The following is a 20,372-nucleotide window of genomic DNA, read 5'->3' as shown; positions in this document are numbered from 1 at the left end:
AAGAACAGGAGAAAGAAGAAGAGAAAAAGAAAAAGAAAGAAAAAAAGAAAAAAGGAAAAGAAAGAAGAAATGAAAGAGAAGAGAGAAGAAGAAAGAAAGAAGAGAAGAGAAGGAAAAAAAGAGAGAAAGAGAGAAGAAGAAGAAAGAAGAAAAAGAAAGAAGATAAGAAAGAAAAGAAAAGGAAGAAAAAGAAAAAGAAAGAAAAGAAAAAGAAAAAAAGAAAAAAAGAGAGAAAAGAAGAAAGAAAGAGAAGAAGAAGAAAGAAAAAGAAGAAAAGAAAAGAAAGAAGAGAAGGAGAAAAAGAAGAAAGGAAGAAAGAAAAACAATACCCAATATCTCACAACAGAGGGGGGCTCTTTCTCCGGGTGGTGGTATTGGTTCGAACGGCACACACTCTCTCTCTAATCTGACAGCTGATGCGCGGGGGAGAAAATTGAAACGGGAGAAGTTCTAGCTGGGGTAACCCTACGGGCTCTATTGTTACCCCTTTTTGATGGGAAATAACACTCAGTCAGGATCAACACCATTACTTGGACAAATGTCTTCGGATTGCTATGTTTCTTTCACGCACGATGCAAGAGTTTTTTCTCAATATAAAGGTTATATGATTTGGTTTTCTTTTTAGTCATTTTTTCACATTGGATTCCATTGCATCATTGTCGAATGAAGATGATTCATTTTATGATTTTGAAGATTTGTTAAACTACTTTTTGGGGAATTAAAATACGTTATTTTGAAACTACTACTGGAAGATTTTTTAAATCGTTGTACGAAATTAGACCATGCATTGAATCAGAAACTATTGTGCATGAGAAGAAAAAAAAAACTATGTGTGAATGACAAATGAAGTAAAATGAATGAACTGAAAAGGTTTTCCAGCGGATTTTTTTTGCTTATTGGCTGATGTGTTATGTCAACGATTGTGTTTTTTACACGCATACACAAATAACAAATAACACAACTCGACACTTTCGAAGGTGACGTCAGTAGGGTAGGGTAGTCATCAATTAGACACTTTTGGTTTTTAGCTTTAATTTTTTTTTTTACATTGGCATGTTTTAATGAGTTTTTTGTTGCATTTTCTTTCTTTTTAATGTGTTCTAACTTTGACCAAAATATGAGATCGATCTTACGACTACAGCCAGAGAGTTATTCAACTGTCTCATTGTAGACGTACTTGGCAGGAACAATGAGAGAGCTAGGGAACAATGAGACACTCTACGAAAATCAATACTTTTCTAGTAAAACATCATTATGAATACAAAGAGACGAGTTGTTCCTTTTAATTCCGCTATATATGCTCTCTTTGTATTCATAGTAATGCATTCTGCTAAAACGCTCAACCAAACCACAATAAAAACCATGTTTTGTATTGTTCCATTGCAGGTAACTTGCCTTTATTATTTTTAAGCAATTTTCCCAACTTGTAACTTTAATTAACAAAAGTTAAACTAAAAAGCATTTAAATTTTGTAAAATCCATATATTTATACCAAATAACATCATATTTATGGTTAAACAAGCCTAACCAGACAAACTTCATCTTGACTTTTTTGGTTTTTTGACGTATTGCTTTTTTGCTAATTCAGCCTCCTGTGATCAAAATGTGAGTTTACGTAAATTTTTCCATACAATCTGCAGATACTCCGGAATCGGTCCCAGAGTGGCCAAAGTGGCAATTTTTTAGCATATAAATCTTCCTTGGGCTTACACGAACCTAACGTAACAAAAAGCGCCTAGATCCAACGTTCCGTGTTCAACTGATTCGCGTTCGTACAAAACCGTCGAAATCTATATATATAAAAAAAATCGACGGTTTTGTTCGAACGCGAATCAGTTCAATACGGAGCGTCGGATCGAGGTGCTTTTTGTTGCGTTGGGTTCTTATAAGCCCAAGGAAGGTTCTTACGCTAACCAATTGACACTTTGGCCACTCGGGAACCGATTCCGGAGCATCGGCACACTGTATGGAGAAAGTTACGTAAAATCATATTTTGATCACAGGAGGCTGAATAAGCAAAAAATCAAAAAACGTCAACAAACGAAAAAAGGCAGAACGAAGTCTGTCGGGGTGAGCTTGTTTTGTATATATATAGATAGATAAAGTTAAAACTCAATCAATATGCCTGTAAAAAACTGTAAATTTCGCTTATTTTAGCCCTTTTTTAGCTAACCACACAGATAAACGTGGGTACGCATGGTTGCTCAAGATGCATACCATTTATATTCCAAATTCACAATTTTATTTATTGGCAGGGAATTAACTAAAATTCAATTCTGTCGATTGGAGCGTATCCAGGGAGCCCAAATCTATCATACTTTGTCGAAGCTGTTACGTTCACTGACATCAACTTCACAAATGTCGAGTTGTGTAATGCGTACGGTGAGGCGTACGCGCAAAGAACAATAGTCCCAAAATAGACGCATACCTACATCGGTGCATTTTGTTGTACGTGTAGTTGTGCAGAATGATTAATGACTGTTTGGTCGCAATCGTGGTCGTACGTTACTTGCAGACGTTTTTTTTTTTGTATTACACTCAAAATTTGGTCACGAATCTCAACCAAAATATGAAATCAGAAAAAGGGAATACAAGTGTGACATTTTTGTATTGTATTGTATGAAGAGTGTCAATGTAACACGATCACGACCAAATGTCAATGTTTAGTCGATGGAGAAAGTGGGTTACTATCTAATTTCTAATGTTATCGGAAATAATCTGCCACTTACCGCATACGGACACACGGGGTTCGGTGGTCGAAAGAATGACATGAAAAAAAGGGGTTTGGGTTGTGGGGAGGTCGGACATGGTTGTGTCTGTGTGTGTGTGTGTGTGTATCAAGGGACGTGGTCATACGAGCGGTTTCATGCATTATTGTTTGTTAAAGGAGGGAGGATCCAAAGCAAACAGTCTGTTCACATACATTCCAAATGCATCGGTTAATCTTATTTGAATGGCTTGCAAGTATTTTTGAAAACGGCTTGTTATATGTTTTTGGTAACTCAATAAGAAGAGCAAACCGATGCAATTGGAAACAAGCCAGAAAATGGGGATATTTACAAGAAACAATCGTAAAATAGTTGCAGAACAGTCAGTGACAGTGAGCACCGTTGGGTTAGGTTATATTCGCAAGTGTTCAAAATGTTCACTTATTAGTTGAGATAATTGGAAAATTAGTTCAAGGTAATATGTTCGTGGTCCGGAGGATGTAACGAAACAATTAGCAACAAAACGAATCGAGAGGAAGTAAACGAAAAAATTTAATCACTCTGTTGGAGCCGACTGAAGGGAGGGGGTGGTAATGTGTGAGTTTTTGGTAGTTTAGGGGTTTGCTTTACCTTGACCCGCTGCAGATCGATCGGACTCATTATGGTCCCCTGGAAAAACTCCACGGTGGTGAAATGTCGCTTGAACAGACCTTCCAGCTCCAGATCGGGCGGTTTACTTTTGTGGAGGGGTGGTATTCGATATAGGGGAGATTTTGGTTTTGGTTTGGTTTTGATTTGATTTTATATAGTTGTATTTCGAACGTAGGTGTGAGTGTGCGAGTGAGTAAAAAAAGAAAATATTGTACAAGGGGTGGGGGGGGGGTTCGGGGTGAGGATCGTGTTTTTGCGCGTTTCATTCAAGAGATTACATCATTTGGTATCGAATGATTTTGGAACGATTTACGCGTAAAATATTAAAAGTTTAGAATCAGACAAGCAATCCAAAAATGAAACATTAGCATACACGAAAGGTTAGTTTTCAAGGTTTAGAGCATAATGGAAAATAGAAAGAAGACACAAACAGTTTGGGTTAGTTTAATGAAGTTTAAGTTTAAACAAAGTAACGCGAAATACACGCTTCTATTCCGTCGTGAAAAGAGAAGGGGAATGGATTAGAACAATTATAACTTATGTTGGGTTTTTAACATCGATCAATTATAATATTAAATGTGTGTCTTAATTCGTCATCCAAAGCTGTGGCCGCGGATGTTCGCGAATTTGTTAAATATTCGTATAGTTTGACTAAAAGAAAGGTAACGATCAATTGAAACAAACATAATAGACACATGTTGTATAAGCGATTAGGTGATAAAAATACGATTTCAATCAAATGTTTATAAGCAATAGAAAAGTTAACTTTAGAAATTGCCAATAGAACAAAATAGTAGCTTTCGAACACTTGTGTAAAAGAGATGCGGCATTCCAAAGTAAATTGTTGAAAAAGAGACGGGAAACAAAAGTTTGAATTACGACTGGCGAACAAATGAAAAGATTACAATGAATACAAAAGTAAAATAAAACACTTGTTTGAATTTCAATTAAACTGCATTTATGGAAAGACAGCATACCTTTTACCATGCATTGAAAGAGAAAGAGATAGGAAGAGAGCATATAGGGTGACTGCCAATTGTTGTTGCACCAGATGATCAAGATTGATGCACATAAAATAAGTTGTGTTCTCCTATTTTGCAATATCACTAAGAGTTTATCGATGTTAGCAAAAATACAGCCAACGCATCACCAATAAGCGGTCACCCTGTTGCATGTTAATTCTGCCAATCTATCAACAACAATTGTAGGTTAAACATGGATATTAAATACGACGTTCTAGACCCTTCAATACACCTTCATATCCATGAATCATCTCATAATTCTATTGCATCAATGGACGGAGACATAGATTCGAAAGAGCTTTCGGATACTTTCCTTTGAATTATTTGGGTGGAGAATTCTGCTTTAATCTAACTTCAAAACATTTAGTCGATTTCCGAACGGCAAAAACAAACTAACTAACTTAGACAAGCAATGGGAAAACAGTGTAGCGGTTTTTTGGCCTACAGTTACTGCAAGTTTACGAAAGCTCGCTAAATTTAACGCACCGATCACAGAGAAAGGGTGCCCCGCGAATTTCTGCCAGTCAGTTCGTCAAATCCCCCGTAGAACCCATTTCCTGCGTAACGTTGGTGAGCTCTCTAATAAAGTGTTTACGTTTTACGAACTCTACGAAGCGATTCTAGCAAAAACAGACAGAGGTTTGTGGGAAATTTTGGAACTTTTGCACGACATAAGCTCGAACCGGTACCAGCTGTTGAGTTCAGAGATTAAACAACTTTTCAGCAACAACCGGTGTGTGGTGGAAGTGTTTAGTAAGATTTTGGTGCTTGAGACATGTGCGGAAAGTGTATAAGAGTGTTGCTATACTTTGAAGCTGTTGTTCAGAAAGTGTGTTGATTTTACTGTTCTGTGAATGGACGGTTGATAATGTTCAAAATTCCACTTTTTCGTCGTTTTTTTGTTTTCTTTGTGTGTGCAAGCAAGCGCATTAAAGATAAGTTTTTTTTTTATTGGGGGGAAATTTCGCTGCTTTTGCATGTTGAATGTTCAATATTGTTAGCAATATGTCGAGTATGTAAACGGTGTAAACTTGTACAACGAAAAAAGAGTTTATTTTTTTTTTTTTTTTTTGCTGGTTTGTAGGCGAAAATATGACTTGAAAGGATGTACCTTAACTCGCTCCAAATCGACCGCATTCATCATAGTTCCCTGAAAAAACTCCACCGTTGTGTAATGTCGCTTCAAGAGACCCTCGAGTTCCAGATCAGGCTCCTTTCTACATTCGTATAATTTGTACAGGTTGGTGGTTGGTGGATAACATTAATATTTTTGTTCAGTTTTTTTTAGACAGGGTACATAAAGTTTGTTTTTTTTGGTTGAGAAGAGTTGTAGAAGTAAAAAGCAGTGAGAATAAACGAAAGCTACGATGACGATGGTAACGAGGTTATATTGGATTAAAGATTTTCTTCGTTTTTATTATTTAGAATTTTATTTATAGAAGAGTATTTAGAGTTGATGGTATTTTTACTTTTAGCCGTTCATTACTGAACCAAAATTCCAGAGCCATATTAATTTTCCATACGATTTTGTATGGAGAAGTCACATTTTAACTGATGACCATTTTTGAGCATATTAAACATTTTTGCGATCAATGTTATCATAATGCGATAATGTTTTTTTTTAAGTTTATTTTTGATGACTTCTGAAGCTTGGTTACTTCAATTTGAATGAATAAGATAAAAGAGAGACTGGATTCAACTCAAATGTTGTTAAATTCGACTAGAATAGTAGTTTATGCAACAAGTTGCGAAAAGAGGATTTTTTCAGCACGTGTCGTACATTTATGCATCGAGTTGGATAAATACGACGAGTGATGAAAAAAAAAATTTTGCAACGAGTTCCATACAACATTTTTTGCAATTCCGAAAAACACCCATTGAGTGAAATTTTAAGTCAAATTTTCATGTATTTTGTCAATAAATCGTTTAAATCAAAAAAAAATTGAAACGTGTTACTTTTCGAAACAAGTGCTAAAAAGTTCAACTTTTCAGCACCCATTTCAGTGCTGAAAAGAAGAACTTTTCAGCATTTATTTTGAAAAGTGTTGCTATTCGATTCTGTTATTTTTGGTACAGAAAAGTAGGCTATTTCGTCGTTCAAGAATGACGGGAAAAGTAAGTAGTTTCACGACGGAATTGCAAAAACTCAGTTTTTGACATTGTTATCTCAACTTATATTTTTGTCATGTTTATTATAAAAACCATTTACTTAATTGCTGAAAATATGAAAAAGTGATGTAATTTAATGGATTTGTGTTTGGAATTTATTTATACGAATACGCAGAAAAGTACAGTGTTTTTTGTATATCTGTCATGGCTGCCACACATTTAGTCTCCGTTCAGTACATAGTATTTTGCTTACCGTCATCAGGGGTGACATTGAGTCTGGGGGTGAGATTGGGTCATACAAAAATGCTGAAATAAAAAGGATGGTTTGATTTTTTTGATTTTAAGGTGTCCGGAAATAAATTTACCCTTCTAAAAATTTTAAGACAAAAACTCGTTTTTGACCATTTTTACCTCATTCGATTTTTATTATTTTTTTTACATATGTTTTGTGGACAAAAAGTGCCAACCTTTGACCTTATTTTGGGTAGTATCGAAAATTGAATCCTGAATTAAAAAGTACTTTTGTAATTTTATGATAAAATGCACTGTTTTCGAGTCAAATCCATTTCAATGCAAAATTTTTCAGAAAAAAAATTCTTTTTTGTATTCATTTCAAACAGTGTCCAACTTTTTTCACCATAAAAAAGCTGACAAAAATCTCTCCTCCCACTAACATTTACACACAAGATCCTCTGTAAATACTCTTAGCCTTAAGAAAACTGTAATTACAAAAGCCGACTCGGTTCTAACCAGATCCCAGTACCGAAAAGGGCCGAAGACACCAATGTCTGAATGTCTGACTGGTTTATGGATGCCCGTTACGTGTGAATTGGGGATGTTTATGTCCCGAGCAGGGGTAAATAACACGGGAATACCATATTTTGGTATTACTTGGCATAATAACAAATACCAAAATGTGCCCTTGGTTGCCCAGTAATAGATGGTATAATACCATGAAATCATACCAAAAAACTATATGGGGAAGACTAAAGCAATACCAAAACGTGCCATTCCAAGGGCAAATGAATACCAGATAATAACAACTTTCCGGGTAAATAAAAATCTCATTGGACAAAAAACAATGAGAATTCTCTATAGGATTACAGCGAGAATTCAATTTGATTAATGGAATTTCAATGAGAAATGGGTAGAATTTTGATGCTATATTTAAATTCTTCGAACAGGCAGAAAAACGAAGTCTTGCTTGGAGAGCTAAAAAATATCAGGTAAAGAAAACTAAAGGAATACTGGAATCGAACTCATGACAGGTAAGGTGCAGACACCATTTTAGCTACCCGTTTACCAACTGAGCTATCAACGCTTGTTGAAAACGAGCTGCTGCTGCATCAATATGTTTTAGCTGCAGGCAAAAATATCAGGAAATTCAAAGAAAGAGAAACAAACTAAACCAGAACGAGAAAGGCTATAGGCCCAGGCTGCGTGGGATTTTCGAGGATGCATGATTCCAACTGAATAGGATTCAACACAAATCCAATATTGAATAGATTTTAGAACGAAGTTCGAATACCACATGCATACCAACATTTTGGTATTGAAAGAGTTATTTTATCAAATTAACAAAGACTGACATTATTTTTTTTGAGTTAATCGATTATGACGAACAAGGCACACAATGTTAAGTAAAATCCATTCTAAATTTTTAAATTTTTCACGTTGGTATTAAACCTATTGTTGTCGTAAAGTTAATCGTCTAAATATATAAATGTTTTTCTTATCATTTTCAAATGTATCAGCATACTTTTAAGAATGTTAAACATAATTTAAAATAGTTTTTTTTTATGAATCACCTTTATTTTATAATATTTTTATTTAAAATACCTTAACAATACCAATGTATGGTATTCCCTAATTCATAAAGATCACAAATGATTTTTTTAGATCAAAATAAAATAGTTGGCTTTAATTTGGAGTAGATTTGCGTTTTTAAGTATGTAAGTAAGTAACAGTATGTCAAAATTCGACATTTTCTTAAAATTTGCCCAATAACAGAACAATACCAAAATTTGGTATAATAACAAAGATTGGCATTAACTTACACTTTAGACATTTTTTCAAGGGCTCGCCAAAACCAAAATTTGGTATTGATACCATTAAATGGTATTATTTTGCATTTCCCGTGTTATTTACCCATGCTCGGGGTCACAATCTTGTGATTCAGTGACTGGAGACAACTAATCTGTGTCAGTGTCGATGACCCTTGATGTTTTCAATACTGATCAGAGTTGATGTTATCACAGCGTATAAAGAGATTTAGAAAACTCTCCAATATAGCCTCGTTACCAAGCAGAACAAATCCTGACGATGATGGGAAACCTAAACCAAACACAACTCAAAGGCGTATGAACAGAGGTGAAAAGTATGGTTGAGTGGGTGTGTGAGGGAGGTGGAAAGAAAAAGCAGCAGATAGTGACGAGAGCGCGACAGTCAGACAGAGACGGACAGAGACAGGCTGGCTGGCTATGGTGAGAAGATATTCGCTGATAGAGAGAGGGGGACAAAATGGAGCCTTTTTTTTGCAATAAATATGGAGGTCGCTTATTTAATTGGAATGACTTTGTTGATATTTTTGGTTTGTAAGCGGAGTTTGTTTTTGTTAACCATTGCTTTAATATTATAATTGATGAGTAGTATTTTCTTTCATGTTGCGGTTATTTTGATTATTTTCATCAAATTGCGTGAGGATACGATCTTCATGAAGAGGGGGGGTTATTGTGATAATAGCAATAGATGTATGGGTGAAAGACGTGCGGTAACGGAGTTGTGGGTGAGTGGGGTGGCGGGGGGTTCTATCTGCTATAGTAGAAAGCACTAACTATGTGGGCGGCGTGAGTTTGTGCGGCACTAGCCACAACAACTCACTTACGACCTGCTCCACAAAGGAAAATCAAGAAAGGGGGGTGGGGTGAAGATGGAAACGCAAAAAGTTGGCGTAATGTTGGTGTGGGTGAATGAAGCGGAAAACTGGAAAACGGATCCACTTACCGATGTAAAAATACCACTTCAACGTCCACATCCTCGCGATCTTCGTGTAAAAAATCCTTCAGGAAGTGTGACACCGACTCGTACGTTATATGCCCGCACACCACGATATGTCTTTGAGGGGTTTTAGATTTTTGTTTGCACAACACATTCACGCACACACAAACACACCCATTCGCCGGCATAGCGTTCAGGTTCAGGATCCGAATCCAAGTTGGAGGTCGGTGTTGTCCAGCAGCGTTGGTTGATTTGTGATATTTCAAGTGTTTCGAAGTTCGTTCCAACGGGAACACCAGGGAATTGTGCAGAAAAAGAGAAACAATGCATTAGTTTCCTACATAAACAGACGCTTCAACAAATTATTGTACATTGGCTAGTAGTAACAGTGAACAACTTAAGAGTTCGTTTATCTTAAGGTATGGTTGTAATGGTACGTACGATTGTTCGGAGGATAACGGGCAAGGGATTTTAGCTTCTTTTGTTTTCGGGAAACCGATCTGCACGCGCTATCCTGCGAACAGTACGACTATCACATACACACTAAACACAACATAAACCGAAGCGGTATGGATTATATATTAGAACGGAAATGAAAGAAAGGGAAAGTAAATAAAACACAAGACAAGAGAGGAAGAGGAACAGGGACTGGTGGGGGATCGTTGGTTTCTGGTTCCGGTTTGAATTCAAAATGATGAATGCCAAGGGAATGGACCTGGGAAACATTAGCGGACGACTGTACTGACAATGAGAGATACGAGGGAGTTACACCACAAGTAAGGGATCACAAAACGGATATCATGCCATTGAGGAATTTGGGGATGTTATTGATTTCCACGCGGTTTTGTAAGGCATGGGACAAAGTAGGGGTTGGTTGGGGGAAAGGGGGTTGTTTAGTTGTTTGTTACTGGTCATAGAAGTGTCCCTGGCCGGGCAGTTGCCGGACAGAACTGGTCAACGTGAGTTTCGCTAGGTCTGTGGGTTTGGTTCATATTTTGGGGAGGAAGGATCGCCTCCGTTCGGAAAAAAGGTACAATGTTCCTAATGAAACAGTCTCAATGTGGGGGTTCGGAGCTCTAAATATATTTGGTGTCTTTGGGTGAGCAACAATCATTGTAACATGTTCGATCAGAGAGATGTCGTTATCGCTTCACTTTGAATGCCGAAACTTTACGCGATCGTTTTGCTAGAGTTCAATTTCTCACGATTCAACGTGATAACATTGTTCTTTAATACTCGACGTATGATATCGGAAAAATGTTAGCTTGTGCGGAAAATGTAATTTCGATTGTATATCTACAATGTTCAAATTGGTTCATATATTAAATTGAATTATCAGCTACTACAATTATTTCTACAAAGTAGTCTACCAACAAAGCTGCAACAGCTGGACGAGAAAATCTTGCAGCACATTTCCAAATCGGAAAAGTTTTCCGGGCTACAAAAATTTTCCCTTCACAAACACACCACCCTTGTGTGAATGTATGCTCACTACTATTGCTACTACTATCTACAATACAAGCACAGCTCTACGCATTCCACGTTCACATACACACTCAAAATTGTTTCCGTCCACAAGAAACAAAGGTACGCTTGGTATTGCACCAAACACTAACTACTCAATGGGAAACAAGGTGCTCGCATGCAGGTGCTTCAGTCTACGATGCAACAATAATTGGATATAAATCGTGCGGTTCAAATCAAAAATTTAAATTTTTAAACGCTTTGGTAACCCACATCCAAATACAATAACCTTCACCAATGCGTTCAAAAGAAATGTTCAAAACTCTACCAAAATGCCTCTTGGTTACAGGAGATTTTGTTGTTGTTTTTTTTTTCGTTACAGAAAAAAAAACAAAATGGAAAAAAAAACAAAAAATCAAAAGTAGCGCCTGCGTAAACGGAAATGAACGTGGTTTGAACAAAATCATTTGTTATTAGAACAAAAATCTTCATTTACAAGTTTTCTCCTCTTTTTTGGTGATTACTTTAACAACTTGACTCAATATATTATTGTTATTACTATTTTCGCTAAATGAAAACGCTAACCCCTATCTCAGCAAATGGTTTCCTCTTGCTTCTCGACTGCCAAAAACATCTTCCCCCCCTTTACTGTTCGGGAACAGTGTACGTACGCGGGCTATCCAACACGACGCTCTACAGACAGGCTATTGAAACTGGTGCTCAAAAGTGTCCACCGGATTCCATTGATACGGCGGTGGTGGTCAATCCAGAACTCACTACTATCTAGCATGTAGTCCATTCCAAAAACGGGATGATCAGCGCTCAGAGCATCCCCTTTGCCTAGTGCGATGATACCTGCAAGTGTGAGTTTGTGTGTGTGTGTGTGTGTGTGTGTGTGTGTGTTTTTTTATGTGTGAGGTAACTGTGTGGCTTGACTCAACCCGACTTTATTCAAATGATCCATAACAACCCTGCAAGAATGCTGTTGTCGCTTGATTAGCTAAAATGCTTCTTTACTGTGTGACGTGCTATTGTTTGCTACACTTGTCATGTGTTTGTAAATGTTCAACAGTGTGTGTGTGTTTGTGGGAGTACGGTAACTTCAGTCGCTTAGAATGATCCGTAACGGCTCTAGCAGCAATTAACTAAGAATGGAAACCGTGCAACGCATATTTGAACAAATATCATTCGAGTACAGTTTTGCCTTAAATGAATACCTAAGTGTTTGCAAAGACACAAACACACGCACAAAAAAAAAGATCACAAATCACTCAAAAATGATCTTCAAAGTATCGAGTCATACGACTCTGTTCCCAAGCGGGAGTATTTCTTCCTAGAAACCGCGCGCTGTCTAAACAACAAAAGAACAAGGATATATGTTTCGGAACAACATTCAATGCATAACAATTTGAGAGTGGCATAAACTGGTTGATGACGGTCGTGAACCTTAGCGAAGGAATTTGATTAATCGAATCGCTCACGTTCAGTACGAGTGTCTGATGAATGAGGCAATGTGAATCAAATTTTATTCTTTATATTTTTGCACAACCTAATGTTGAAATGTATTAAATTGGGACGTTTTTGCTTCATATGTGTTCTTTTTTCAAAAGATAAATCTAGACTAATGCTTTCCCGACTGATGAATCCCTGATAATACCTTGCTAGACTGTACCTTTACTGTTGTCAGTTCATCGTTCTAGGTAATATGTTTACATTATTGGGCCATGCATGACCCATTTCAGCGCTATGTGTTATATGTCAAAAGTTTTTTTTTTTTTTTTTGACTCAAAACTATCAACAATACAATCCTCACTTACTTTTTTCAAAAGGTCCTACTATTTACATAGGAAACCCATGGCGCATAGATTGTTTTGAAATAGCAATCTAGAATTATCAGAGCCTGAAAAAAATCATATGTTTTTCTTAATATACACCAAATTTTTTCGCTGAAATTTGGTAAAGTTTTTGCAATTCATTTTCGGGTGTTCTCGGATGTACTGCAATTATTAATATTGACAAGAAAAGTGCTTGGGGCGTAATCTAATCACAAGACTTTCCAGCATGCTTTCATCGGACTGGCTGCGTTTGTGTTAGATTAGATTAGATTAGATTTGTCATTTTGACAGGTGATTGAGTCAAATTTCAGTAAAATGGTTGTCAAAACAACTGAAATTTCAACAAACAAAAATGCAGTTTGTCTGTTTGACAGATCATTTGCTGAAGATTTTTATGCCATTTTATGCCAAACAGCACTAAGTATTTCAAAATCAAACACAACACATGTAAAAGTTGATTTTCACTCGGTAGCGTTCAAACAGTAAGGGACTATCCAAAAACCACGTGAACACATTTTTGGGATTCTAAACTCCCTCCCCCCCCCCCCTCCGTCGTGGACAATTTCCATACAAAAAAAACTTTTTTTAAATGGAGCGTAGATAACCGTTAACCCCCCCCCCCCCCCCCTCAAATTGTCCTCGTGGTTTATGGATGATCCTTAATTCATACGTGACATTTCAGTTTGTCGGATTTAAGGCAGATTTACTGTTTACTGATTTTTTTTTGGAATGATTTTGTTGGATTGCTGAATTTCAGCAAAAGTGATTGATGAATCGCATTCAGTTATTTATTTTGATAAAATTGCAATTCAAAATTTGGTGTGTGTACTACGTGTAAATTTTGTACACATCTTTTACGTTGTATCACGTGGTTACGAAAGGTAGTAAACGACACTCCCAACAATTTTTCGGCGCATTCTCTATTCAAGGGGAATCATGAACTTTGAGGTCCCCAAAAACACGAGCACATTCAATATTTCAAAAATATTTAAACAGGGCTGAATGGTTTTTCTTCAAAATTTGCATAGAGAACTAGTGTGGTTCGCTCGTTGTGTGCAGTTTCTGGATTGCATGCATAGGCAACGAACCACCCTGATTTTCCATATAAATAACGGGATCGATCGCGAGATCCAATTTATTTGGTTGGGTTTTTGTGAAACTTTTTTTCAAAGTGGAAATTTCCATTGCTCAAAATTTCGTGCAAAATATAGGCTGTAGAAGAACCATTCACTGGTAGACAATTTGCAAAACATTTGAGAAAAATAACTTGTCTGTCGGTTAATCTTGATTCATAAAGCGTCAATAAAAATGGGTTTCTTGTTTTTGGTAGAACTTTAATATATCGTGATTCACTTTTCATTTTAATTTACTCTTCCTTGGCACAAGATTCAGAACTATCATTGACAATTAGGTCCTTTAAGATGAGCCCAAATAACCTTAGCCAAATCTCTAAGTAGCAATGTATGTATCAGTTCTACAAGAACTCTCCAAATTGCTAAAGGCAAACTTCTAAGGTTGAAGTAGCAAATCGTCGCTGTCGTGCTAACTTGTCGCACGTGCATTTTGGGTCAAATTGAGTTAAGAACGCCATTTTGTGCAGCTCACAATGCTTCGCCTTCTGACCTTCGCAGATCCCCAAAATTCGATTTCAATCCTGGGATATTCGATAAAAACCGAAAAAAAACTCCGTGTACTTTTGTCACTTTTCAAATAAACGAAGTTTCAATCTTGTCGTGCTATCTTATCACAGCCTGACAGTTGATGTTAGTGCGACAAAGGGCAAAGGGATTTCAGGTCAGGACGCGTTTGACACAAGTACGAGCTCGAGTACCGTAAACATTTGTAATTATAACTCGAGACTCCAGTAACCAAATTCAACCAAACAGAATGGTCAACTAAACAAAACGTGTTAGTTATTGTTGTCATTGCGTGCTCCCGTTTTTGTTTATTCCAGGTCAAACAAGAAAACGCGTCAAAAAGCGACGTGCGACAAGTAAGCACGATAGCGTTGAAATAGCAGTTTTTGTATGTTGATGATTTTTTTTTAAACACGGGTTGTACATTTAAAACGATTGCTTCATACAACATTTTTTTTTTAATTTCGAAAAAACGTTAGGTTCCCCGCTTTGGTTACGCGTCTGTGTGTTTGATCAACTTAGAAACCAAAACAAAAAATATTTTTCAAAAAAATTTTTTTTTGTATGAACACTCAACGAATCATCTCTCTGTGATACAACTTTACGCAGTAGGCCTGACCGCTTTAAAGTCTGTGATGTTTCAATGCATTCCGATGCAATTGCGCACTACAAATGTTAATAAATCGTCTGTTGCGTGCTATCTTGTGACAACGACCATTTAGTACTTTTCGAGAAAATCGATTTGTAAAGTTTGATGGTGAATAATTTCAAAAGTATGAATGATAGAGTCAAACTTTTTGAAGCAATCGGTTCGTATACTATCGCTAAACAAACGCTCCAAGTTTCTTTTTGAAGATAAAATGGTCTATGTCACAAGTGTGTTTTGCGATATCCGGGAAACGGTAGCGAATTTCCAAAATCGGATTAAAGCATCTTGTAGTGTTTGTTAAGTATGGCAAAACGTCATCATTAACTCATTTTCTACCAAAATGGTCGTTGTCACAAGATAGCACACAACAGACGATGATCGTGCACACTTGTGACACGTCATACATGTTTTTGGAAAATGTGGATTTTTTTTTAATTGCACAAATTTGTGTTGATGCCTATTTTTTTAAAGCAATTCCATCTTTTGTTTTTTGAAAATATACTGATTAAGTTGATTAAACCATTGATTTGAGCTTATTTTAGTTTGTATGGGAATTCTGTGCACACTTGTGACACGTAGTACAATTTTACTTTCGAAACACACTTGTGACACGTGCTTTTCAGATTTTTGTTTACATAATTTACTGTATCTTTTAACTGGCGTAACCAAATTAGTTGAAACTTGGAGCGTTTTTTAAGCGATAGTATACGAACCGATTGCTTCAAAAAGATTGACTCCATTATTCATAGTTTTGAAATTATTTACCACCAAACTTTAAAAATCGATTTCCTCGAAAAGTACTAAATGGTCGTTGTCACAAGATAGCACACAACTGACGATATGCTAATGTAGACGCATAATATCATAATCATCATTATAATTTAAAGATAAGCGTTTCCAAAGTAAAAACCATTGGCAGCCAGCCACACTGAGCAGCTGTATCAAGGCTATTTTTTAACCGATTTTGATTATTTTGCAGAAAAATACTTCCTTCCTATTTTTTATGTTTTGCAAGGACGTAGTCGCTCTGGGCTCCTATGAGTTTGAAAGTAAGGCTTGGATCAAAGGCGCCGGATATAAATATGGCACTTAGAGTTTATTCCCGGTAAGATCGCAATTTTCCAACACTTACACTTCCTTTACTTCTGAAGCAACCAAACGGTCAATTTTTCAACACAAAAATAAACTGTTTTGTTGAGTACACAGGATTTTGTCAGAAATTTAAAAATACTTTACAAAAAAAATCAATTAAATAACTAATAAAAATCTAATTATGGAAATGATATTTACTTTAAATTTCAGGGTATACTGAACCGCCGGTGGTTGGTCCCTTTTTCGTTTGACACTTTTTTAGTTTGTACCCCGTTGGTTGGTCAAAGTCAAACTAGAAAGTAACGAACTGTCACTTTTTACACGGCGCTCACGCACTCTATCAAAACAAGCTTTTGGTAGTGTGTGTGTGAACTCCATGTTAAAGGGGTGTCAAAGTAAAAAGTGACACCTTGAAGGAGATTATTCTAGGGTACCAAATGCAGAAACAAGCACCAGTGACATTTCGCCTATCTATATAGCCTCTCTAGTTCAGTAGGTTTAGTGTTCGAGAGAATCCGAATAAGAACTTTCAGAATCTTATCAGTTGTTATTTTTAAGCACTCTTTAAAACTGAAGCAACATTTGAAAGGGGCGGTACGACATTACTCTTACGGCCTGAGAAATAATGCTAAAGATTTAATATATTCATCAGTAATTTTTGTGCCTTTCTCTAGGTTTTTGTATCCCACGAAATTCATATAAAAAATCTCAATCAATAACTTATCCAAAGCTGAAATCTGTTTAATTGACCATTTGATTTTTGACCTGTCAATGAGTCAATGAGTTGGAACCTACTGATACTTAGTGGTGGTCCAAATCCCGATACGGGACAATCTATGATTTTATGGAGTAGCATCATGTTAATGTCTATGAAAAATAACGGTTCGAATAGACTCGGCTGTACATTTTCTGCAATAGGTTTGTAATGAACAGAGAAACAAACAAAAACAAAACGATAAAATTGAAGTTCACCCGTCCAAACATTCGTACCACTTGTACTGAACATGTTGAAGTTCAATACCGTTTCGTTCCAGATAAGCAAAGCCGCGCATCGAATACACGCTCGTATCACGACATGTCATCAACCGCAATCAACAACGACACTAGAAACTGATATCAATTTCAATATATACGTAGACATAACAGGTAAGTCTAACAAACAGAGAAAATTATACGTAATGCAACTGTTTGAATATACACAATATCGTTATCATCGCGCGCTCGAGGAGTGCGGAGACAGAAGAAAAACACATCAAAAAATATATGCATATGTTTTGTAAGGGAAAAAGACCAAACAAAAAGTTTAGAGAAATAAAGTACCGAAACGAACAATGATTATTACTACGACTGATAAAGTAGAACACTTGCTGTCGATAAATACTGGCAAAAACGATGGCTTACAACATTAATACACTACGACGATTATAGAGAGGTGTTGAATTTTTTGTATGCTTTAGAAAGTGGCGCCATTTCAGTTCACACAGTGTTCATGGTGTTAAAAATAAATTTCTGCTCAGATTCGGGCAGAGAAAAGTTAAAGAATTGTTTACAAAAACCGCATTCAAGTTCGAAAACTATCTTTGAAAAGTTATCACTAGGGAACTCTAGAATATGTTGAGAAAATAACGAAAGAATTTTCCTTAGTAGGTATGTTACCATCAGTCGGTTTGATAGTTAGAAATAAAACGTTATCTTGAGGCGGACACATGTCTATTAGAAGAAGAGATAGGTTTCGTGTGATTAAGGAGACACATCAAGAGCATATACATATAGTACAAAGACTAACAGAGTGGTACAACTGACGGAAACACTGACATTGGCATCCATTTTGTTTTGATTGTTGATACACGACATTCAGGTTGCGTGGTTGTCACGTTCTTTGGGTAAGGTTGAGTTTCAATATTGCACACAATTCAATTCAATATATGCACGATGCGTGGCGCGAAACACAAACCGCTAAGAAATGTCGGCATGTGTTAGGACGCATTACGACGAGATGAAAGGGGGTAGAATAGGGTCACCTGGTGAGCGTGAATGTTTATCGAAAATGGCCTCTCGGGCACGACAGGGGCGCCGCGTGCGGTCATTCTGCGAGGCGGTGGCCATTTTGTCAAAACACAGCTCCGCTGACGCTATTCTTCCCTTTGTTACGCGCTGATTTCGCGGCTACAGACTTGAGGCTTTTTTTAAATGCTAACAATCTACGACGATCTATTTGGGAAGTTGAACACCAGAGTATGCGTTCGGCCCTGAAGAGCTGGATGTTCCATAACATTGTGGTTTGGGTTTTTTTGGCTTGAAAGGTTAAGATAAAAGGCGTTGTTTTTAACGGAATTCTTAAACGTACAGTGTAACATTGGAATAAAAACATATCAGAAAGCATGTACTCGGTTCGGGAATTGGTAGAAATAACGCAATACCAAAGTAGTGTGATCTTCAACTAAATCCACCTTGGTTCAGAGAACGAAAACACTGTTAACGTAATACAATAACTAAGTAAGTAAGAAAACAGTTAAGCACACACAAACCAATGTTATGGAAACCCGCTTCAAGTTACTGTCACCGGATAACTTTCACAGATTAGACGTGTTGTTTTGCTAAGCGTTTTTTGCTTGGATTAGGAAAGCTCGGCAAATGTTTGAAAAACAAAATCAGAAGCACAGAAGCAAGTCCGATTCCTAGAAGGTAGAAGCCAACTTCCGTTGTCCCTAATAGGCTTTTAAAGGTCGTTTCTAGTCTCATTCGGGAGTTTGGGGGTTGTAGTACAGAAGAGCTCCTAAACATTTGGCCCTAAAGGTAAGCTGTAGTAGGTGATGGTGGTTTATAGGTAGTGGGGGAAGGTTTCGCGTGTACATGGTCGTTTAAATCCAGTACATCAAACACTAACACAAATAGCAAAAAACACCAAAAAAAATAAGAGTGGAAGGGTCGAAAATAACTCAAGAAAATAAGCTTCCTTGGTCCTGGGTGGGCGTCTGTCTATAGTCTGTTGGTTACTGAAGTGGTGAATCCGTCCACACTAAGTCCCGTACGTACTGTCAGGATAATATTAGCACTCTCCGTAAAGTAGCGCTGCGAAACACAGAATTGGAATTAAAGTAAGAGGTACTTCGGTTCCAAAGGAGCAAAACCAAAGAAAGAAAAGAGAGAAAGATTTGAAGGAAGAACTGAAAACTCAGAGGGGATGGTTTGGAAAAGTAAAAGCAACAGAAAAAGATAGATATAGGTCAAAGCTGGAAAGCACTGTTGGGGGTTTTTTTTTTTTGGGTTTTGTTGTAAAATCTCACCTTCGCCCCCGCTCATTCTTCAGTGTTCCCCCATACTTGGGTCTAGTTCCGATCAAGTCTATAATCTCTGGTATACAACTTGCAAATATCGCCTTTAGTTTTGTAGCAACGATTGGTTTTTTTGTTTGTTTATTTATTTATTTATTCATACCATGCCATGGATGAAGAGATTTTTTGTGCCACGGTTCGTTTCAGCACAAAGAGTTCAGGAAAAAGAAAATATATGGGTGTGTGTGTGTGTGTTTGATATTGTTTCGAAGCATTACACACACGCACATGGATTTTACGGCACGCCAAAAGGGTTTTTGTTTTCGATTTTTGTATGAGTTGCAGCAAGGTTCGCCCAGCCATTGCGTTTTTTTTTTTTTGTTTGGATGGTTGGTTCAAACAACACATGTATTAGTACAGTGGAGTTCAAGGTAGAGTAAATGGAATTAGAAGAAAGAAAAGAGAAAACAAAACATAAATATCTGCATATTCAAAAGCACTGCAACAATGTTGAAAGATCAACATGGTTCGATTAAGTAGTGTAAGAGAAGAACAGTTTGTAGAAGATTTGTTAAATATTATTTACTAATTACAACCTATGTATTGACCTAAAGCTGTACTCTATTGCGCCGTGGAAAGTGGACTTTTCTTCGCAGAAATATCTAACACCGTCTGTTGATTACTGTACTCCGAATTTCTTGGATTCAACTTAAGATTTATATGCCATATGTCATCTGCTATAGCTGAGCTTTTTGTTTGGTTACAGATGTTAAATTCGGACTTTCGGCTTCATCCATCGACTTAAGAAGGTACCCAAGTAAGTTTTTTTTTCAGGACTGCTTTGTAGAAAACAAACAAAATTACAAGAACTAAACTAAAAAAAAAAACAACTTTAAAACAAAAATAAAAAAGACAACTCACGGACACACTCGT

At 36.8% G+C, this 20,372-nt stretch overlaps 1 protein-coding gene across 2 annotated transcripts in view; it reads right to left on the bottom strand.

The window, feature by feature from the left end:
- The window catches only part of LOC120425424 (calcium-activated potassium channel slowpoke), a 104,474-nt gene that overhangs the window by 45,706 nt on the left and 38,396 nt on the right, over nt 1-20,372 (bottom strand). The window contains exons 7-9 of one of the 2 annotated variants that reach the window (XM_039589949.2): nt 19,452-19,543; nt 9,494-9,604; nt 5,493-5,598 (exon numbers count right to left, since the gene is read on the bottom strand). In XM_039589949.2, coding sequence (XP_039445883.1) covers nt 5,493-5,598; nt 9,494-9,604; nt 19,452-19,543 — 309 coding nt within the window. The remainder of the gene's footprint in view (nt 1-5,492; nt 5,599-9,493; nt 9,605-19,451; nt 19,544-20,372) is intronic. The other variant, XM_039589951.2, reaches the window with a different exon arrangement.

This window comes from Culex pipiens, chromosome 1 (assembly GCF_016801865.2).
Source record: "Culex pipiens pallens isolate TS chromosome 1, TS_CPP_V2, whole genome shotgun sequence".
Lineage (NCBI taxonomy): Eukaryota > Metazoa > Arthropoda > Insecta > Diptera > Culicidae > Culex > Culex pipiens.
Note: the sequence above shows the minus strand (reverse complement) of the source record. Positions and strands in the feature narration are given on the sequence as shown.